At 47.5% G+C, this 23,517-nt stretch overlaps 2 protein-coding genes across 7 annotated transcripts in view; one reads left to right on the plus strand and one right to left on the minus strand.

Moving 5' to 3' along the window:
• The window catches only part of LOC102756189 (chromosome unknown open reading frame, human C4orf19), a 70,104-nt gene extending 63,405 nt beyond the window's left edge, over positions 1–6,699 (plus strand). For all 4 annotated transcript variants that reach the window (XM_006759280.2, XM_006759281.2, XM_015561000.1 and 1 more), the window contains 2 exons: positions 3,739–3,789; positions 5,338–6,699. In XM_006759280.2, coding sequence (XP_006759343.1) covers positions 3,758–3,789; positions 5,338–6,268 — 963 coding nt within the window. In that variant the 5' untranslated portion in view covers positions 3,739–3,757 and the 3' untranslated portion in view covers positions 6,269–6,699. The remainder of the gene's footprint in view (positions 1–3,738; positions 3,790–5,337) is intronic.
• A 4,684-nt stretch (positions 6,700–11,383) lies between these two features.
• RELL1 (RELT like 1) overlaps positions 11,384–23,517 on the minus strand; it is a 48,440-nt gene continuing 36,306 nt past the window's right edge. For 2 of the 3 annotated variants that reach the window (XM_006759283.2, XM_015561001.1), the window contains exon 7: positions 13,365–15,335. The gene's annotated coding sequence lies outside the window, so the exon portion shown is untranslated. Of the gene's footprint in view, positions 12,842–13,364; positions 15,336–23,517 lie in introns of those variants that run through there. The other variant, XM_015561002.1, reaches the window with a different exon arrangement.

Below are 23,517 nucleotides of genomic sequence, written 5' to 3' on the forward strand. Positions count from 1 at the left end.
CTTTTTTCTACTCCAAAGAGAAAGCACATTTCCACTCTGCTCAGGCATAAAGGGCACCTGACAACTGACTTCTCACCTGTGAGCTAGCTGTGGTCCAAGGGGGGCAGGGAAAGCAGATAGTGCGCCCGCTTTTAGCTCAGTCTGACTCTTGGAGTGTTTTTCCCATTTGCATCCACGGATCACGCAGGTAATGGGTGTTCCTTTTTGCACCCCGCAATGGGAGGACGCCTTCCTAAAAGCAAGATATAGATGTGGGGTGACATGGAAAGAGAAAGAAATTGGATTTGCTATTATGAATCATCAGATAAGGACAAATCATTGTAGATAGGGCAGGCAGGGCTCGGCTGTTAATACGTTAGTCCCACTCCTTTCATCAGCCGTCACACAGCCTTGGACACTGGAACTGGTCTCACTGGGAGAAGGAATGTCGCTGGGGAAGGAGAACAGGGGTGAGGTGAGCGGGCAGACCCTGTAACCAGGCAGAGGCCCGTGCACACTGAGCTTGGGAGAGGCTCAGAGCATGGCCCTTGGGCACGGGGCCAAGTCTGCAGGAAGCCCAGGTGGTGTGCCCTAGAGGGGGAAGTGGGAGGAGAAGCCAAACTGGAAATTTGTTCCCAAAAGGGGACAGTCATTGAAACATCCTTCACAATTAGGTGCTTTTGAAGGAAAATATAGATCCTGTGGTTTTCCTGAGGGAATGAGAGGGGGTCTTAACAGCCACAGATGATGACGTGTAAATTCTGTAAGAAATGGAGGTGCTGGCTCTCTCGTTGGGTGGTTAAATCTCAGCAGTCATTGCATCTCTGTGCATGTTGCTTATGTGGCCACGGCCACAGCAGCAAAGGGTGGCACAGACCCAGCCTGGCTAGGGCTCCCCAAGGTGGACCCCAGTCAGTCTCCGTGTCGCTGGGAACACAGGGTGTCACTCAAGACGTGCCTCTGTCTTCCTTCCTTCCTCCCTCTCAGAAGGAAACCTCCCCCTGGACAACGCTTAAACTCATCGTCCTAAAGTTGACCTCCCTGACATTTTTCAGTACGTTATTCTCTTCCATGGTCTGTCCTCTCTCAAACACGTAAACACCTTTCTTTTTTTCTTTTTCTTGGAGGTTTTCTTTCTTTAATAGAGACCAAGATAAACAAAGGTAGTGCTAGCATGGATGGGCAGGATTTTAGAGCAGGGTGTGGATGGGAAGGGGTGAGAGGGGAGGACAGGAGTTGGTGGAGGACAGGAGGTGCACGTGGTACTTTTCATGCCATTTGTCTAGCTAATCCTATATAATAAAGTGGTAATATGCAAATTGACCATCACTCCAACACACAAGATGGCCGCCCCCATGTGGACACAAGATGGCCAGCAGGGGAGGGCAGTTGTGGGCAATCAGGCCAGCAAGGGAGGGTAGTTGGGAGGGATCGGGCCTACAGGGGAGGGAGGGCAAGCTAAAGGTGTTCCTGTCATTCATTATTTCTTAAACCAACAGTGCTGTGTATGTCGCCTGAAGAAATTACCATTCTCTATGAAACCAGTTAGCAAGACTGTCTTCCCAATTTCACTTGCATTACATTCCCATTATAAAATTATTGAGTTTAGAGTAATGTATGTAAGAACTTCTACACTTAGGAACACACTCAAAGTAAAAGACTTCTCTTTTCACAAAATTTTTTGACAAATGTCTTACTCTAAAAAAGAAAATAAAATGAAACCAATCTTATATTTAAAGATTAAATCTGACTCAGAGAAAGGCTCTCCAAACTTGTGTTTTTAATAAGATGAAAAGTAACAAAGGAGCCCTAATCATGCACAATGCAAGATTATCCACTCCAGAACTACCATTTCAAGGACCAAAGGGCCCTTCTTCTCTTGGGTCCCCATCCAACTTAAGTGGTCATCCAGCCAGTGAGTGAATGACACTCCCCCCAACGCGCGCACGCATGCGCACGCGCGCGCACACACACACACACACACACACACACACACAACGTGCACAAATTCTGTGCACCGTGCCTCTAGTATATGAAATATTAGCAGAAAATGGGCATGAAGGGGAAGCAGAGGCCGGAAACAAAACCCTGGGGTAATTTAACTGAGAGAGCTTTGAAGGAGGAAAAGCTTGTACACACGTATTCACTGGCTAAGCTCCCAGTGATTTCTCTGCCTGTCGATCCTCTGTTGCACTGGGGTTTGGGTCTTTCAGTTGGTGCCACGTTGGTAGAAATATACCATTTGCCTCTTATGCCAGAAACAAGCCTTACTTGATACTATTAAGGCTGTTGTGCGTATGTGTATGTCATCGCTAGATTATATCTTCCTTAGGTGGAAGGCCTTCAACTTTTTTTTTAAGCATGCTGTATCCAAACAGAGCTGAATAATAAGCATATGCTTAGTATGAATATTCACGTGTATACTCCCCGGCAACATCACGTGCTAGTGTATTGTTATCCCCATTCACAGATGAAATAGCTGAGGCCCTAAGTCACAAGCCAGTAAGAGGCAGAGCTGGTCTCTGAACCAGGTAAGCCAGGCCACTCTCCCCATCTCAAATCTGTGATCACATCCGCAAAGATTTGTTTGTTTGGTTGGTTGGTTGGTTTTGGTCATATGAGGTAGCATTCACCAGTTGCAGAGGGTAGGATGTGGCTGTTTGGGGGTGGGGCATTTTTAGCCTCCATAGGGGTTATTTGTGGATTTGACTTATCAGTGCCAACCTAGTCCCTTGTAACCAGCCAGCCAGTCTGTAGAATTTAGAAAACACCAGGTGTTTTCTCTGCGAGTAAAGGCTTCTGAAGCAGCATCGTGGGAAATTCTTCCATGACTGGAGGAAGGAGAGAGACCAGGGGAGGCAGTAACCCCATCAACAGCGAGGGATCTCTCTCTGTTTTAAGCACACGCGTCCTGTGGACACAGAGGGACGAGGGCTTTAGCCTGTCTTTGAGAAGGTCGCAAATATTAGAAATGGAGAATGACTCAAAGGAAAGACCAGAACAATGTAGTCCATTTCCCATGTAGAGAAGGTTTTGTTCAGAGGGCAATGTGCAGGGAAGAATGCCACCTTGGGAAACGGCGGGAGAGAGTGGGAAGTGAGAAATGAAAGAAGCACAGACTGAGTGCACCTGCCACCAGGAAGCCCACTTGAACTGCGAGAGTGGAGTCCACAAATTGTGGCCAGAATCAGCCCAGCGCTGGGAAGGGCAGAGCAGGAGCAGGTGCGTCAGGTGAACCTGATGATGATGATGACCCAGCTCTCACATCTTTGGGTGTCTAACGTGGAACACATGGGTCAGCTGCCTCATCCTGAAGTCCTTGAATACTTGAGTAGCTAATCCCCAGCACAGACACCTCCCCTCTCTCCGACACCTCCTGCTGCCCCCTGGTTAGGCTCCCATGTCCCCCAAAGAAGGCAGTGGAATAGAAAACGCACAGGTCCTTTCAGTCCCGCCTTCCTCTCCCCAGGGTTCTTCAACCAGTATTTCCTCATTTGCAAAATGCAAATGACATACGGAACTCCCAGGGTGGGGGAAAGGGTCTGGCACAGAGACAAGTATCAATAAATGTTTGAGAGCTCGGAATCGGTGATTTCCGATACATAGAGGCATTCTAGTGCCTCCCCAGCCCACATGTTACCTTTCTGCCAAAGATTGTGACTCCACTAACTTGTGAGTAGCTAGGAAAGAAAAAACAAACCTAATTGATATTAGAATGTTATTCACTGTGTTTTCTCCCTTTTATGTTTTCTTTTCCAGATAACAAAAAATAATCCAGATGGGGTGCAGGTGCTGTAAAATGATACAAAGGTAAATTTGGGGGGGAAATACCTCATTCGAATGGAGGAATTCACGATTTCCATGGAGGCCCTCTTAAAGACCCTGCATTGATTCTGCATTTATCTTGTTGGGGTTTGACCAGCATTGCCAAGAAATTAAGAATTTGGAACTGCTTTTATGTCATTTAAGAGCACATGTGGCCTAGATATTAAAACCTTTTTTTGTTATTGTTCCCTTCTCAGAGATGTTGGGAACTCCGTCATTCTCTGAGATTGAATTTGGTTTGGGCTGAATTTACATTTCTCCAGGGAGTAATGCAAAGCAAAGCTTCAGTTTTGGAGGATGCCTGAAATGGCCTCACTGAAAATAAATCGCCCTAGTCACATATGTGCTTTTAATTTTTTCCAGATTCTATCCCAGAATGTGGGTAATAAGAACAGAATTCTCTATAAAACAAAGGGGAAAAAATTAACTAATGATTTTGCTTCCTTAACAAATTTATGTGTTGTTATAGTTCTATTCCATATCTATCTACATATACATATATATTTTTATCCATATGTAAGTATATACACAACACATACATATGTAAATGTTACTCCACTGTAATCATAATGTGATCTTACACTTAACCAACAATCCGATATAATAAAGACATAATATGCAAATTAAACCTCATGCCCTCACAAGATGGCTGCCTATGACCAGGCTGGCAGGGGGGTTAGTGAGGGACGATCCAAACGAATAAACAGAAGGCTGCGTGGGGCGACCAGGCCGGTGGGGGTGCCGTGAGGGGTGACCAGGACAACGGGGGAAGGGGAGGTGGTGGCAGTTGAGGACAAACAGGCCAGCAGTGGGGGTGGCAGTTGGGGGAGACCAGGCCTGCAGGGGAGGGCAGTTAGGGGTGATCAGGCCGACACGCAGAGGCAGTGAGGGGAGATCAGGCAGGCAGGCTGATGAGTGATTAGGAGCCAGCAGTCCAGGATTGTGAGAGGGATGTCCAACTGTTGGTTTAGGCCTAGTCCCTGGGATCTGCCCTAAACCGGCAGTCGGACATCCCCCAAGGGGCCCTGGATTGGAGAGGGTGCAGGCTGGGCTGAGGGGACACCCCCCCACACACGAATTTCATGCACTGGGCCTCTAGTAGTTATACGTATCTTTCATGCTAGTCCAGACTTCATATTTATCCTTTTGATGACTGCATAATATTCCTTTGAGGAGATGTACCCTCAGTACGTAACCAGTTATTTTCCTGATTCTACACATTTATTTTATTTTCTATTTACTTTTTTTGCTTGTTTTTAAATTCCATGAACTTTGTTCTGAACCTTCTTCCCACCCTCTTTTGAATCTTTTCTTAAGATCTATTTCCAGTGGCAGAACACTTTTATGCCAACTATAGCTATCTGATTTAGACACACACATAGGCTTACATAAGTAACGAAACACAGAAATTAACAGGAAGAGAAGCAGAGCCTGTAGTAGAGATTATTAATAATGGAAGTTAGTGATTAATAAAGTGATGAACAAATAAAGTTAATCCACCTGACTGACCCTCATTATTCTCCCCTCCCCCAGCTATCTCTTTGATCCTGTTCAAGTGCCCTCCCCCGGCTATGTCAACGAAGTGAGCAGCTGCAAGTTGGAGGAAGAGGACACTGTTAAATTAAAAGACAAACAGAGCAGCGAAGTCCTGGTGCATAAAAATGACCTTCAGCGGGAGGGCTTGAGGAGGACAGGGAGCAGAAGCCGCAGGGCTGGGCCGCAAGAGCCTGGCCGGCCTCCCCAGGGGCCGCACCCTCCAGGGGACACAGGAGGGGAGCCCTGTGCGGAGAAGACTGGTGGTGCCGTCAATGGCATTGGGCCCGCGGTGGCCCTGCCGCCCCCTGGGGATCCTGGGCCCCCCCAGGGTGGCACAGGTTCCTGGACCAGTACCGCCAACAGCGTGCCCCCAGCTCACCCCTTCCTCGAAAGAGGGGGCGCCAGGGAAACGGACTGTGCGCTGCCGGCCTCGGGAGAGACGGGAGTCGTGGGGAATGGAGACGCCAGAGTTTCTTCCGAGGCTGAGGGCCCTACGGTGGACGTGCCGGACCATGTCCCCCAGATACCGGCCCCGGACTACCCTCCACACCGGGGCTCGGCTGGCGACGACGTGGATCACGAAGAAAAAGAGGAGGTTTTCCAGCGCCATCCCGAGGAGGAGCGCCCGGAGGAAGTGCGCCCAGGCGCGGGGGAGCAGGGCTTGAACCTGCCCTTCTCCTTCCCGGGGAAGCGACGCTGGGATTCCTTAAACGGGGCGGTGGCCGCGGAGGTCCTGAGCGTCCACTTCAAAGAAGAGGACCCCGCCCCGGCCGCGCCTGTGGCCGATGGGAGGAACGGGTGGGAGGATGCCCACTGCACCCCAGGAGGCGCGAGCGGGGAGGCGGAGGAGGAAGACGCGGAGGTGGCGGAGGCCCTGGCGGCTTTGGAAGCGGCCACGGCCGGGGAGGACGTGGACGACGTGGATTAGGGGAGGGATTGGCGCGTGCGATGGAGCTGGTGTCACGGGGGCGTGGGGTGTGATGCTCCGCAGAGCTGAGCTGAGCCTGCAGCGCGGGGCAGCCCTGCCTGTTTACAGCCAGCCTCGTGCTGATGACGGGGTGCCCGTGCCCGCTCCTTAAATATTGAGAGCGCCCCTGTGGGTGGCCCATCACTCAGGACACTGGAACGAAAAGCAGAGTGGGCCATGGTGCCGCTGTCTGGAAATGAGCCTCTTCGGCAACCCCCGGAGTCCCCACAACATCTGGTGCAGCTGTGCTGGAGAATTCTCTGAAATCCCAGCGCTTCGCCCCAGAGCAGACTCCCGGAACAGTCTGTTAGATTGTCCTTGTTTTTGTTAATCCTCACCCGGAGATATATTTTCCATTGATTTTTAAAAAGAGTGGACGTGGGGAAAAGAGAGAGTGGGAGAGAGACATCGATGTGAGACACATCCATTGGTTGTCTCCTGCAGGCCCCGGCAGGGCAGGATCCAACCTGCAACCCAGGTGCATGCCCTTGAGAGGGAATAGAACCTGTGAACCTTCAATGCGCAGCCAGCCACAGAGCCACGTCGGCCAGGGCTTGACTGTCAATTCTTTATCTTGCCTTTGAGAGCCAAACGTTGGCCCCAAGCTCGAAGAGGTAACTACCCCAATTAAAGTGCCTACTGTGTGGCCAGAGCGTGGCCTGCATTCAGGGACAATCACCCAGGGAACTAGTAACTAACCCCTTGTTTGACAGGAGGTAAGCTCAGGGGCACTGAGGGAGGAGGTAAACAATGGTTAGTCATTGGCCGTGATAGTAAGGCACCTTGACCTTAACTTTTTTATATTACTTTTTAATCTCCTTTGGGATTGGGGAGGCTGGTCAAAATAATTGTTGAAACTCCTTATGTCATATTTGGGTTTGAAGTTTATGAGATTTGGAACAGTGAAGAGATATATAGAGTACTTTATGCCATTTAATGCCTGATTCTGATTAAAATATAACAACCTATGTGGTTGCCTGTATTGATTCAGTGGCGCTTCTAATATTCCCAGATGGAGTGTCAATGACCTTCGATGGTGGTTGTTTGTGCGTTTGTTTTTCAATTTAAAGAGCCAGACTTCTAAATCACACTTGAGGAGGAGAACGGGTTACTTTGCTGAGAATGGCTCTGGCTCTCTCTGTCCTTGGGGTTCATTCAGACTCTTGACAACATGACTACCTGTGCCTTAAGGACAAATGAGCCCTCTCAGGGTTTTCACCTTCTAATTTACAAAAACAAGGACAGCCATTTGGACATGGCTCGATGGAGAATACATAGGATGGTCAAGACTATCTAGAAAAATATAAACATGGAGATGCTTTAGTTTGGTATTTCATAACAGGTTCTGGAATCTGACTGACCTTGGTCTGATTTTTGACCTTGCCATGTGACCTTGGGCAAGTAATTTATCCCTTCTATTTGCCTATCTGTTAAGTGAGATGAGAATAATCTGTACCTGCAAAGATGACACAAGGTTATGCAACGTTTAGCACAATGCCTGGCAAACAGTAGGCACTTGGTAAAGTAAGTCTTCTTAGTTAAACACCTCCTTTAAACAAATATTTACATCCTCACAACTGAAAATGTTAATACAGTGAAGTATACACAATGTCCTCATGCATTTTGGTAGTTATTTAACAGAAAACATGATTTCTGAGCCTCCCAGCATCTTTAAGGACGGTACCCTAAGAAATAAAGACATACATTGCCCTGGGTTTGTTTGCTGACAAGCCACCTCTACATACAAGGTTAGTCAGAACCCCTAAAAGATAAACTGTTGGCATCGTTAATGCCTGTCTTTGCTATTGTATTTATTACACCAAATGCTTAATATTTCAGAGAGGTTCCTTCAACAATTTCTCATGTGCATCTGCTGGGATTAGGTCCCGCTGCATGTGAGAAATGGCTTATAAGGACAGAGCTTTATTTACCTCTTATGTCAAAAGTCTGGAGGTGGCATTTCGGGCTGGTAGGGCGTGCCACGGTATCAGTGACACAGGCGCCTTCTGTCATCTTGGCTTCCTTCTCGAGACCACTGTGCGGTCCATAATGGCTGCTGGTTGCTTTCCATGTAGAAAAGAGAATAAGGACAGTCATTCTGACATGGTTCACTCCCTCTCTACTAAGGACCTCCCAGAAGTATAATCCAGCCTTTCTACTTATTCCTCGTTGGTGAGCGTCAGTCATTTGGCCACATCTAGCTGCAAGAAAGGCCAAGGAAACTAATCTTTCTAGCTTGTGTGCAGGGCTTTCCCTAAGAAATTCAGGATCCAATCACGGAGAAAGGGGAAATGGACCTCGAGTTTTGAGGCGGCCAGCCTACAGTCCTTGCACACCAGGTCTTCAAAGCACACAAGACTGGGATAGAGCCGGTTTGCAAGAAGTTAACATTGTATTGGCATTTAGTATAACACAGAAGGGGTTTCCGCCTTTGGTCCAGGGGAAGGGGACCTGGGCAGCTACATCTGTCTCAGCTCCCCCCTGGCATCTCTCTCAGAAGGCTAAAGGAAGGAAACTCAGATGAGAGGGGGCAGGGGAGGCCCCTTTCCCTTGCACAGAAACACACTTCTGCATATGTACCTAATTTTCCATTTCAGAGCTGCTGTCGATATTTTGCCGTGACTAACAACCCTGCTGAGTGTTAAATGTTCTTTTTCTGCAAAACAATTGCTTGAAAAGGTTAACAGATGACCACGAATTTCAGGGAACGCAACAATCACCATGTGTATTCCTTTCTAACATTTTTTATTGATTGATTGATTTTTAGAGAGAGGGAGAGACATCAACTTGTTCACTTATTGATGCATTCATTGGTTGATTCTTGTATGTGCCCTGACTGGGGATTAAACCCACAACCCTGGTGTATTTGGACAAGCTCTGACCAACTGAGCTACCCGGCCAGGGCATAACACATTCTTTATTAACTAAATTTTGAGTTCTGTGACCACCAAAGCTCTCTGAGTCACTCCTAATAACATTAAACAATTCCTAAACTAGGTACGTGCTTTTCTACCTACATTATTCATAATCATCTCAAGACAAAAATCTTGGGGGCACTTCAAATATAATTTGAAAATTCTCGTTATTTATTTTCATTATTTTTATGACGTGACCATCATAGAACATACAGCCATTTATGTTACAATTTTAAGTCACACTGTGTTTGAAATGAATATTTGCTCGATCTACTTCATGTATCCTTCCTTGCCCCAGATAAGCTTTTATAAAACAAAATGCATTTCTAATGCAAGACAGAACTTTCGACTTGGCAGGGTTGGCTTATTTCAGAGGGGTGGTTTTGTTTGATGTTTGTTTGTGTTGGTCAACATTAAGATATTCACCCACAATAGGCAAACCCATGAATTTTGCCATTGGGTATAATGTTACAATTCCAAGAGCATTTATCCAACTTTCCGAGCTAGATTAATTTGCAGATAAAAAGTAATCAAGTTCCTTTAAACCCGCTGAGATGGCTATACCAAGTTCATGTCTTATCATGAGAGTGATAAGATAAACAACAGCCAGAACAAACAGAAACCTGCCCCTTACCTTGTCTATCTGGGTCCATTCACCATCAGGACAATGAGATCATTCTCTCACTTCAGGTCTGTGACCTGGCGATGGGAGAGTCTCAGGCCCAGTAGATTACAGGCCCCGTTTCTACCTGCTTCCTCCTACATTAGTGGGGCCCGTACCCCCACCCCAGGTCCATCCTCAAACATGAAGCAATGTGAACGTGGCAGAAACATCAAGCACCGACTCTCAAATGGCCAAACTGCCATCGTTCTATCATTTTTTTTTTTTGCTAAAGAGGGTGTGAGCTTGGCTGCTCTGAGGCAGCTCACTGAATGGGCGCTGACTGTCCCCAGCCCTGGGCCAAGCACATGACTCGCCCAAGCTCATAACCGTGACAACCACTCTCAAAGGCACATATCACTTTCACGCTGTAGTTAGAAGATTAAGATCCAAAGATTTTAAGGTCACGGGTGGCCAGAAGCATCGGAATGTCCAAAGCTGTGCACGTACAGGAACTAGAATCACGCCCCCCCCCCGCCCCCCTCCACGGGAAATCAAGGAAAGACCAAGAGCCATGGAGGGAAAGACAGGGTTTGCACAAGCATTTCAGAGCAGAAACCACACCACGGCCAAGTCCCTGGCTGCAGATCCAAGGCAGCTCTGAGCCACCACAGCTGTAGGGCCAGATGCCAGATGCCCCAGGTGGCCCTGTGATGCCTTCTGAGTCACTGCATTAGTCATGGGTTTTTGTTGCAAGTGATAGAAACTCAACCCAAACTAGTTAAAGGAAGAGGAATGTCCCTGGAACACAGGAAACTCCGAAGGGCAGCTGAGCCTGAGGCCTGAAAGCAAGCAGGCTGCCGCCCTTCCCTCTGCATGCCCCTTCCTTTCTTCCAACCGGCTGCTGACCACATGGCAGGAACCTTGGCCTCCACCAGCCTCTGAGCCTGTAGCTTTTGCCACCAGAGAAATAGAACACTTTTTCCAGCTCCAGTTGGCAAACAACTCAAGGAGGGGCTCCACCAGGCAGGTCACCAGCGGGTCATGTGCCAGGTCACAGGCTAGTCATGTGCCCACCTCGGTCGCCTCGCCTGCAGTGGGGAAGAAAGGCACATGGCTGGGTTCTAGGAGGAGGAAGGGTTCTCCAGAGGAGGCAGGTGGCATTTGCAGAAGGGAGAGGTGCTGGGCTGGTGGCCTGTCAGCTGCTCCCGGCATGCACTGCCTCTTCATCCTTATTTTTCTTTTCTTTTTTTTTTTGCTTTTTTTACTAGAGGCCCGATGCACGAAGATTTGTGCAAGAATAGGCCTTCCTTCCCCTGGCTGCCAGCACTGCCTTCACTCCGGGCAGAGCCACCTTCCGCCTCTCGCCTTGTAGAGTCAATTTGCATATTCCCTCCTTATTGGCTGTGGGCGCCGCTATCTTGTCATGAAGTTATGGTCAATTTGCATATTCCATCTTTATTAGGTAGGATTTTTTTCAACTACAGTTTAGTCAACGTCATTTTGTATTAGTGTCAGGTGTACAGCGTAGTAGTTAGACAATCACATGCTTTACAAAGTGTTCCCTCTGGTATTTCCAGCGCCCACCTGGCACCACACATGGTGATGGCAGTAGTATCAACTACATTCCTACGCTGTGCTTTACAAGGTACTTTTCACCCCTCAAAACATGGACCCTCCCCTCTTCCGTGGATCCTGTGTGAACCTCAGGGTTCAGCTTGAGAGCAAGAAGTTGCTAACTCAGCTCCACACTCGGATAAGCTGTGTGTGCGCTGGGCCACTTCGCAGGCCACCTGGCTCCCAGCAGCGGGACAGACGCACACAGACCGTCTCTGAGTGCCACGCGTGGCTGAGCCGGGGGGCCGTGCGGCTCGCCCCAGGCACTGTCACTGTGCACTCATGTTTCTGATCTTTAAAAACCCCGTGAGGTAGGTCATCGTACAGACGAGGAATGTGCGGCTCTGAAAGGTAGAGTAATTTTCCCAATATCACACAGCAGTGAGTGGCAGAGCCGCTGTTCAACTCAAAAGCAAAGGCCGGGCTACTTGTTGAAGATCACACTGCTTCCCGCAGTCACAGCACTTCCGGCACAGGCTCAGGGCGTGGGCTTCCTCCAACACGTGGCTCAGTCATTTCCACCGGGTCCAGGTCACACCTGCAGGGACGCCGCTCCCAGGGAGGAAACGGGGCTTTCTGATGAGAGACTGAAACGGCCAGGGTCAGAAAGCGGGGCAGGGAAACCTCAAACTTGAATTTTTACTTCCATAAAGTAGTTAAGGATAGTCTTTCATTTTTAAAGATAGACTTGTATTTACTCAGCAAATAACCATGAGTACCTTCTGAGCTCCAGTTGAAAACACAGCACAATAAACGGCCAAGAAGCCATGCAGTTCTTGCATGTGGCCAGCAGAGGGCGCGCCAGCTCTGCAAGGCCGATGACCTCCCGCCTGACACCATCTGAATCGGTGGAGTGGACAGCGACCCCAGCTGGGCCGCCACAGACTGCGGGACAAAAAGAAGTCCCAGGTGTCCTTACAACTGCTTGGAGCTGCAATGAGGGAACACCCAGGGGGGTCTGAGAACAGTCCGGGGAAGATGAGGAATGAACAAAGGAAGCCCTGGGTAGAACCAACCTGCCCCACAGACAAAAGGGTGAAGAGGGCCCAGGACCTGGCAATGACCTCGGGTGCAAAACAGAGACCCCTTTGACCACAGCTGAGCCCTCGGCAACCAGAGCTGGATCGTGGGACCCCACTTCCTGGCCCCGACATTCCTGCCCTCAGTGGGAGGGAAGGCAGGGTTCCTCCACGTTAGGGCTGTATTAGGGTGGAGAGAGCCTACATATCACCATGGACTTGAGAAGGAAGTGCAGGAGCATCCCCGGCCGTGGACAGTTGCCCTGGAAAATTCACCCAGGCCCTGTGTGTGTTGGGCGAGCTGCACTCATGGTTCAGGCGGGCATTGCAGGGCTGGCGTTCTGTCTCCACGTGGGACCACTGCTCACTGCTCCCTGACAAGCTGAGGAAGACAGAAGAGCAGAACAGTGACCACCCCCCACCTTCTGCATTACACCTGTGCTGGAGATGTCAAAAGGCTGATTAAGAGTGAAACTCGTCCCCCCAAGTGGCCCCTTTTGATTCATCCTCACCTGAGGATATTTTTTCCATTCCTTCTGAGACAGAGTGGAAAGGAGGAAGGGAGAGGAAGAGAGGAGAGAGGAACATCGATGTGAGACAGACACATCGATTGGTTGCCTCTAGCACATGCTCCATCTGGGGCCCGGGATCGAACCTGCATCCCAGGTACGTGCCCTTGACCGGGAATTGAACCCACGGCCCTTCGGTGAGCAGGCCAGGGCTATCTCCAAATTTAGAAAATCATTATGGCGGGGGTGAGGAATGGTGTTACCATGGCGGGTAAATCCAATGAGGAAAGCCAGCCAAATGAGACGCAAATTAGGCACTGTCATATTAAGCTCCATAAAGTACACACCCACATTGTACTTAAGGCGCCAACAATCGGATCACTCAAAAGCAGCATACTGTATTTAACATTTTTATTTTTAACTCTGCTTTGGTAGTACAAAAGTCGTAGAAGTACAAACCAGACAGTTAAAAATACACTTGACACTCAAAAGGGTGAAAATTTTCCTTTACAAATTTTTACATCGAGGTGGCGGCCAACCCACTCATTTACACCAGCAGTCAGTCCATCATCGTTAGTGTTGTGCACGGTCAGTCTGTGCGGACTCCCGTCCCTCGCGGGGGGGAGAGCACAGGCCTGTAAACATCACTCACTTTGGGAACACTCACGAGCTCTTATCAGATCATAGAAACCAGTAAAAAGCTTCTGCGTTGAAAATATTGAATTCTTAACTTTTGGCATAGTTTGCAGACAGATAAAAACTGCTCAAGTATTAGAAAATCTTTAAAATGTACTGTTGGTATAAATACAACCATCTTAAATATTTTTGAGTATTCTCCTGCCTGTTGTATTGCTATTACAAAAAGTGCTCTGACCTGAATAAAGTTAAAAAATAATTAAAGCTGAAGACTATCTTACATATTATCCCTCATCATTCTGAGTGTATTCTTCAAACAAAAAATGATGTTTTCTTAAAAAAAAAAGAAGCTAAAACTAGTGGTCTAGATCACACATATTTACTAATTCACATCCCCCAAATTCCTATATTGCTACTTTTTGGACCTCAGTGAAATTTCCTCCACACTGACTTCCTCTAGTCCACTGTGTAGATGTATGTGTACACGTACGCCTTTTAATCAGTTGTCAGTAAAAATTCACATGAAATTGAAACTGCCATTCATTTAAAAGGTTAGAAGCTTTAGTCTGATGCCAGAAACAGAATGGAATGAGTATATTTACAGTAAATACTTTAAATACATTTTAATGGAAATCACCTCCTGGGAGTCAAGTGAGAAATGTGCTTTCTCCGTCTGAAATAGAGCAAGCATCCAGCGGCCCTGGGAGCTCTCCCTGGAAGTGGACCCTCCCAGGCTTTGGCCCAGACCTACCGTAAATTTACTATCTTGGCCTCTGAGTTCTTCCAGGTGTTTCATAACCCCAAGGCAAAGAAAAAAGCAGGGTTTCCAAGCCCACAGGGAAAAAACCACCACGACTCTTTGAAATAACGAGCATTAGTTACGAGATGGAACCGGCAATGCCTTGAAGAAAATGGCCAGGGGAAAGCAGCCCTCTGGCTTGAGAAGCGGAGATTTTTCCTGTTATTTGGACTTGGGTTGTCAAAACAAGAATATTTTGTTTTTGTGACTTTAAACCACTTTCCCCTTTATTGAATAAACTAAGTAAGACTTGTTTTGCTCACGTTAAAATAAAAACAAACACGAAACTTCCCAATATTTTATAAGTGACCTAAGAGCGGCATGATGTAGCAGAGGAGTCAGCACTGAATTCTCGGTCTCGGCATCCAGCATCTGACGCCAAGGTCTCTTGGGGATCCATTTCTCAGGGCCAACTAGGTTATCCTCAGGGACCTTTCACTACCAGAGCCGTCTTTATCTTCTGCAGCAGTTAAACTGTAAGAGAATCTTCTTACGACCAGTAGTAACATAGAGTAAAGGTTGGGGGAACAGAAGTACATGTGTGTGTGCGCACACACACACACACACACACACACACAGCATCAGCTCAGACTGTACACGAATGCATCCACTGTACAGAGTGATCATACTGGAAAAAACTGTGGTGTATACACCATGGGGTGGTGGCTGAAGGCAGTTGGGGAGATAAAAAAATGAGCTCTTTTCTTCCCTGGAAATGTGACAATTTTCTCATGAGACTTTTTTAAATCAAAACTTGTTTCAACGCCAACTGAATTCTGTCTTCAGCAAAACAATATTCCCTTTTTGGCTTTCTTCCGTATGCCTGCATATTCCACGATAGAAATCGTACAAAAGATTAAAAACATTCCTTGGGCACAACTTCGTATAGTGTAAGTTTTCAGTCTCTTAGAACTCTTCAAATAGAGTCATTCCTAAAAGAGAAATCAAGAAAGGTAAAGCTTTGTAGAAGGCAAGCGTAATATCACAGACTAACCTGCCTGAAGATTTAAACACACAGAGAAACTGTAACGCACTCGCCCCTTCCCACGTCATTCCTCCCGACTGCACTTCTTCTAGAATTCCATCTGAAGAAAGGTAAGCACCAACCGTTCAAAAGGACCTCACTGTAAGGTTTTCTAAATGGAGAAAGAGGAACTTGAGAGCCACAGTGGCCAAGGGTATTGGTCTGGTCTAAGGTGAGTTCTAAGGGGAGCCTCCTCCCTGAGCCAGGTGCCACTTCCTGGGACCCGGCCAGGTAACTCCTCAGCCACACCTGCCACGTGATCGTGTAGCACAGGGGGCCTCGGATTTCAGGTGAGTGTCTTTCCCAGGCCTCACCACAGAGTTAGCTCTGAGTCCCTCCTGAGTACACAGGCCGCCTGGCTGGGATCGCTGGCAAGAAAGAACAGAATGATGAACTGCTCAGCCCTAGGTCTGCCCTGAACCTCGAGGGCTCTGCAGTGTATTAAGTTCTTCTAAAATAGAAAATAGAAAAATGGTCCTAAAAGAAAAAGAAGAGAGAACTTTCCCAGTAAAACTTCAAATCAGACCATTGGTAGTCAACTATTTTTATGTCTCCTTTTATCATCTGCTCCCTTAGACCTAGACTTCTTTGCATCAAGGAAAACAAGGTCAAGGGTGAGGGTTGTCAGGCGTAGAGTATAATGTTTCATCACAGTAAGAGTTTTCATTCCCAAGTAGGACAACTTCCCATTTCTAGTTCTTTGCACAGATTTGACCAACTTTAAGGGGGTGGGTGAGCAAGACGGAGGGCTGGGCTAGGAACATGGGTCTATGTGAAGCCAGACCCCATGACTAGCTGTGGACCTGCAGCACCCCCTCGTGGGGCAATGGGGTCTGACAGAGGTGATATAATTATATGCTTAACACAGAGCCAAGCAGTCAGCACATGCCCCAGGGCGAGTTCTCTGGATCATGGCCACCATCACACTGCCTCTGGGACAGGTTAAAATTGCACTGTACACAGTGTCTTTGAGAGAAGGAGGGAAAATACGAATTGCTGCTCAACATCCTCATACAAGGAACTAAGCAAATAAAAACGAGGGAGAGGGCAGATAACCTTTTTAAAAGCTCTACTACAAGCTGCTCAGCACTGACTCGCCGTCCTGAGCGCTCTCTCTCTCTCTCTGCAAACACACAAGGATTATCAGGCAGCACGTGACCAGCACAGCAGCTCTCAATTTCCAGCGAAATCCCTGTCTGACCAGGATGACACCCCAGGGGAAAGAAGACACCGCGTGCTCTGTGGCTTATAAAGTTCCAACTGTGGCCTCACGCGGGGGCTGTGTCACATGCATGTCTAGTGTTAAATTCCTCCTTGTTTCACGCTACAGTTGTGAATATATCCATATTAATAAACAAACACAGGCTTTAAAGCGGCATTTCTTTACCACAGCACATTCCTGTTCAAAGGTGCCTTCCACAGGGTCTCAGAGCAGTCAGAACCATGGCTAGGCTGACGTAAACGTGGGGAAGGCCAGCAGCGGTGGACAGGAGGGAGAACAATCGCTCCCCCCACCATTGTGCACATTTCCCATCAGGGGACTCCGCCATATTTAACAAGCCGGACCCCTCTTTCTTTTGGTGATTACAGGTTCATATGAGTGAATGCTCAAGCTGGAAGCAATTAAGCACAACTTCCTAATATAGAAAAGACAATGCATAAACCCAAGTGTGACCATTTCCCCTGTGAAGACTGATGTAGACCCTCAAAGAGTGATCTGCCCATCAGGTGTGTCTCAGCGGTTGAGCGTCAACTTATGAACCAGGTCAGGGTTGATTCTAGTCAGGGCACATGCCCGGGCTGCAGGCTCGATCCCCAGTAGGAGGCGTGCTGGAGGCGGCCACATGATGATTCTCTCTCATCACTGATGTTTCTATCTTTCTCTCCCTTTCTCTCTCTGAAATCAATTATATATATATTTTTTTCTTTAAAAAAATTTAAAGACTAATCTGGAAAGAATAAAGAGGTCATTTTTTTTCTTTAAAGTTGATTGTTTGCTACACAAGTCTAATTATGAAGATAAAGCCATGATTCCACCAAAGTCACATATATAGTAGTCGCCCCTTATTCACAGAGCAATACGTTCCAGGACCCTCAGTGGGTGCCTGAAACCACAGATAGTACTGAACCCTATAAACATCTACTATGTTTTTCCCCTATGCACATCCCTATGATAAAGTTTCATCTGGAAATGAGGCACAGGAAGAGGAGTAAGGTTTACCTGAACACAAGCTCTGCGATACCGTGACAGTCCTCTGGTAACAGAGATGACTGCCGAGTGACTAACGGGCGGGGTGCGGAATACGCTGGGCAGAGGGGTGATTCACGTCCCGGGCAGAACGGAGCAGCACGGCACGCGATTTCATCATGCTAAGGAGATAGACTCTCACTTCAAAAGTAAACCTTCAGAAAAGGGAGAGGGAACTTCTGTACCTTTTTGATTAAGACATATATTTCCCTTGTTAAAAAGGATTCTCTAGAAAAAAGGATCTGGTCCCTTTAACAATGACAAACGTGTTTGAAGACGCTAGAAACGTAAGTACTAAGCCCTCGAAGGGCAGGTGTGAAGGAAGGAAAGGACCACCTGGTCCGTAGCCACAGGAGCTGGCATTCGCAGCTGCTCCCTGTGCCTGGCAGGGCCCTGCTAAGCCCCCGGGGAAACCCCCGAGGACTCAGTGACAATCTGTCCAGTGATTGCAGGAGTCAATGTCACTGCCATTCTCCTAGGAGGAAACCGAGGCTCACGGGCTCACAGGATGCCCGAGGCCACACACACTAATGTTACAGTCACCCCACACCGGGCGGCCACACCAGGCACCACAGACACCCAAGGCGTCTCCGAGATCTGCTGGTGCCCTCCCCTCTCCGCCCCCACCTGTGGGGCAACAGGAAGGAAACGCAGGACATGGGACAGCCAGCAGGGCCCGCCCTGGGGAGTCATCCTGGCTCCACAGCCAACAGGTAAATGATGCTAGAAACCTGCACCTACCAGGCACCCCGTTCAAAAGTGCAGTGTACGGCAGCGAAGAGATACAAGCCTACAGAACCACTTAGCTGGCTGGAGGATTTGCTAGAACACTTTTAAATACATAAATGGGGAAAGTTATTTATAGAAACAGCTAGAATTGCAGCAGTAATATTCACGCTCAAGTCCTATAGCTACAGGAGTGATCTCTCACCAGTAACCTGTCACCTGCAAGATAGAACTCCTCATGCCAGGCTCTGGTCAGCACTAGGGTTACGTGCTGGCCGTCTCTCGTGGAAAGCACTGACCACAGGACCGCAGGCTCTCCCCACAGTGCTGCCTGCACGGACCGTCACTTTGCCGGGTAGAGATCAACCGGAGACACCAGAAGGCACAGTGGGTGTCTGCAGTCCTTTCAGTCTTGCTCTGCTCCAAACTTCGTGGTAAGTTTTATAAATTTATATTCATACCTCTGTAGTTTAGTAGAGGCTCCATGTTTACTTATTTATTTTTTTAAATATATTTTTATTGATTTCAGAGAGGAAGGGAAAGGGAGAAAAAGATAGAAACATCAATGATGAGAGAGAATCATTGATTAGCTGCTTCCTGCGTATTCCCCCGCTGGGAATCGAGCCCACAACCCAGATGTGCCCTGACCAGGAATCGAACCATGACCTCCTGGTTCATAGGTTGATGCTCAACCACTGAACCACACCGGCCAGGCTCCATGTTTATTTAGAAAGTACAATAGATCCATGCTAACCTAGGTTAACATGTTAAGTGCCCAGCCTGTTTTGTCTTCTGGACGAAAAGTATAGGGTCAGTCATTAGTGACTGACGTGGGGCTTATCATGTTAATTCGTGCAGTCTCTTTACCGTGCAGTCAGCCCTCTCAGAATGATCAGTAGCACATACTTTAGAACTGGCTCAAACATTAAAAACTGCAGGTTCTGCAGGTTGCAGAATCGGTTATATCACAATGCTAGTGTTAACGTTCCTCTTCCCCAACAGAAAAGCAAAAGGCGATCTCATTCCAGTTTGTATTTGTTTATTAGTAAGGTGGGGCATTTTTCATGGTTAATGAACACTGCATCTTCTGTGTATTGTAAGGATTCTGCACTTAATTCCAACGTATGTGTGTGTGTGCGTATGTGTGTGTGTGTGTGTGACTGGGAGTGGAGGGGGGACACACAGGAAAATTCCAACCCTCCAGTCACATGGTTACCTAGGGGCTTTCTGAAGTGACCTCAGTCACACAACAAAAGACTTCTTTGGCCTTCACCACTTAGAAATATCAAGGTTTTCCTTAGCTCTGTGCCAGAACTGGGTATGAAGACCAAATACATATTCTTATTATAAATCCCAACACAGGCTGCCACATCACAGCTCCTACTTCAGTAAGTAGTTTAATAATTAAAAATCGAGTTTTTTAAAATATCAATAGTTAGCACCTTTTTATATATGTGGGTCAATCCAGGAAAAATAAAATGTTTATAGGTATTTCTTTCCATTTTAAATGGAAATAGCTTAAATGGAACCTTGCTAGATCTGAACACATTTAAGGTTCCATTCCCAGTCAGGGCACATACCCAGGTAGTGGTATACGGATGCCCGGCCACGTGGCTCAGTGTGTTGGAGTATCATCCCGTGCACTAAAAGGTCGCAGGTTCCATTCCCAGTCAGGGCACATACCCAGGCTGCGGATTCTATCCCCGGTTGGGGTGCATATGGAGTCAATGGGTCAATGTTTCCCTCTCCCTCTCCCTTCCTCTCTAAAATCAATAATAATACACCCTTGGGTGAGGATTAAGAAAAAAAAAAGGAAAGAGCATAGGGATAAAATGTGTATTATATTGCCTTCTTCACTGAGTAATGCCTGTGAGATGCTGCCCTCCGATAGCTTGGAGCCTCCGACATTAGACTTGGATCTCACTAGGGAGCCTGAGGTTACTCTTTACGGAGTCAGGTCCTCACAGCAACTTAAATGTGTTCAGATCTAGCAAAAATGGGTTGCCCAAGTGACAGTAAGTGAACACTGTGACTTACCAGCCCTGCGACAGTGAGAGTCAGAACACTTTGTTCCAAGTAAAATGTGACTGACATGAAAAATGGTGCTGTATCTGGGGAAACAGGATTCGCCTAAGAAATATTTAAATGCAGTTCTGTAGTATTAGTCTCAACGCAACTATGATTCAATGCCCTTCATTCCCGGTCAAGGGCACATACCTGGGTTGCAGGCTCAATCTCAGGCCCCAGTTGGGGCGTATGTGGGAGGCAATGTCTCTCTCCATAGATACAGGTAGAAAAGCTTATTATTCTGAATAGTACCAGGTCTTGCTAATGAGGAACACAAACAAGTTAGACATTAGCTTGTGAGCTTGAGTTCCGCTGACCGGCCACCAGAGCCTCTAACTGAGCATGAACTGAATAGCCTACACCTCATAGGTTATGTCCAACCTGGCCTCTCTGAGTCACAGAAAAATTAAGATATATTTTTAAAATTAACTTTATACGGTTATTTGCTAAGTGTAGAGTAGGGCTTGATATAATACAGTAGTAACATCTAGCATTTGCCTACTGAGCACTGAGTACCAAGCACAGCATCCCTAAGAGGTGGGCTATATCATTATCATCCCACTTTTCAGATGGAGAAGCTGAGGCACGAGAGGCTGAGTTATTGTCCGGAATTACACAGCTGAAAAGTAACTGGGGCACAGATAGCCTGTCCTGTGGAGGTACTACAGCAAGCATGTCAAACTCGCGGCCTACTGGCCGCATGCCACTCCTGGAGAAAGCAGGTATTGCTCTTTAGTTAAACTACTTAATGTGAGTAAAGATCAAAGCCTCAAGTTACAAATTAATAAAAATAAAGACCCTGTTTGTAGCTATCAATTCCCTCTTCTTTCTCGTCCTGGGCAAAACTGTCCCGGAGAGCATTTCATTCTCTGCCTCCCTGGAGCCCTCAGGTCCGCCTCTGGGTCCCGCAAAGTCTCCGTGGGTGCCCAGCTCTGCAGTTCCTACGGTGAGAAGGGCAGAGGCCATGGCCCCTCTTTCTTAAGTTGTGGTCAAATGACAGGGCCCCTGAGGGAGAAGAGAAAAGCTCCCTGAGGGGTCAGGGGTTCAATCTCTGGCCAACAACAGGGAGGGCCTGCAGCAGCCCCTGTGGGAGGTGTGTGTGGAGAGAAGATGGCTGGCTTTGGTGGCAATTCAAAACAAAACAAAAGGCTCTGGTTCCCATGTTGTCTCAGTTCTGGGAATGCTGACAAATATGTTTCAGTCTCTTCTGTACACAGAACAAGGCTGTGGAAGAATAACTTAGAATACCATAGCGATGACAGCAAAGTATGTTTTTAGGTCCACCCAAAACTGCATTAAGTGTTTTGGAGCTATTTCCAACAACAAGGAACAAACAGGGCACAGAACTTTTCAAATGCATCCAGCATTTTCACTGTTCGTAACTCAAGCAATGGGGGAGGAGCACAAATCCAACAGTCATCAGCTCCAACCAAAAGGGGAAGTGCATCCACACACACATGCTGTACAAGCCTGTGTCCGTGCTCAGAGTAACCCTGGAAGGGACCAAGAACGCCGGGATCTGCAGGCCCCCCCTTGAAAAGGGGCCTGGGAGTGATACGTGTGCTGGGGGGGAAGGGGTGGAGAATGGGTGAAGGCTTATACTTTTTAAGACTTTCAATTACTGTGTGCATGTTCAACATCCAACACTTTGGAGGCAGTGAAGGGACTGAACCACCAGGGAGGCCCAGTCCGGGCTCTGGAATTAATGATCAGCATGACCTTGAACAACATACATAACCTCCTAGGGCAGTGATGGCGAACCTTTGGAGCTCGGCGTGTCAGCATTTTGAAAAACCCTAACTTAACTCTGGTGCCGTGTCACATACAGAAATTTTGTGATATTTGCAACCATAGTAAAACAAAGACTTATATTTTTGATATTTATTTTATATATTTAAATGCCATTTAACAAAGAAAAATCAACCAAAAAAATGAGTTGGCGTGTCACCTCTGACACGCGTGTCATGGGTTCGCCATCACTGTCCTAGGGCCTCCCTACTCTAAAACGAGGGAGCCGGGAAATAGGGAGAAAATTCTACTATTAATACCAGAACAGAAACTCCATGAGAACATGGCCCTTGTCTGCCACAACGCCGCATCCCTAAGGCCAGGCACAATGCCTGGCACAGAGTAGGGGTTCAACAAATACTTTTAATCGATATAATTATGCCTGAATTGACCTGAACTAGCAATCGTAGCTCCTTTGAGATCATGTCTATGATCTTAGTCTACCTGTAAGAAAAGAGAACCGTGTGCAAACCGGACCTGGTCCAGACACAGCTCGAACAGCCAAACAGCATCAGAAGGTCCCCACAGGAGCCCAAAGGAGGCCCTACCTGGTGACAGATGATCCTGCCAAAATGATCACTAATGTAATCAACTGGGGTAAGTTGAACAAGGAGTTTCTCCACGTGTTGGAGAAAGTAAAGCTCCTCTGAACTTCAAAGTCACTGAGCATGTTGGCTCCAAAGTATGGATTTCTCCCCATCCAAGCTCTCTCACTGCCTAGCCCGGGATCTGGGAAAAGTGAATCTTTCTGAGCCCGTTCCTCACGTGTAATGTGGAGAGACCATCACCCATCACTCATAAGGGTGCAGCTTCTTTTTGTAAATGTATGTATCATTGTCCCCTCAAAGACCAATGAATTGAATGAAGTAGCTTCCATTAAACCTGAGATCCTTTTGCTTTTTAAAAAAATATGTATTTTACCATGAAAAAATTATATGCGATGGAGAAGAATTATTAGTGGTATCTGAGGTTTCTCACTGTCTCTCCTTCCCTGGGGAGCTAACCAAAAATTGCCCGACAGCAAATAAAGCAACACAGCTTCGGGGAGGCTCCACGGGTCCCTCCACCACACTCCCCACAAAGGAAGGGGGAAAGCTTGCCTTCCCTCCCTGTTAGAGGAGCAAGTGAAGGCACCAAAGGTCAAGAGAGCTGACCTTGGATTGGCCACCGTGCTCAGGAGCGGAGGGAGCTGCAGCAGAGTGGCCCAGGTGCAGAGTGGCCCAGGTGCAGGGCGGCCCAGGTGCAGAGTGGCCCAGGTGCA

The sequence above is a fragment of the Myotis davidii genome, unplaced genomic scaffold (assembly GCF_000327345.1).
Source record: "Myotis davidii unplaced genomic scaffold, ASM32734v1 scaffold235, whole genome shotgun sequence".
NCBI lineage: Eukaryota > Metazoa > Chordata > Mammalia > Chiroptera > Vespertilionidae > Myotis > Myotis davidii.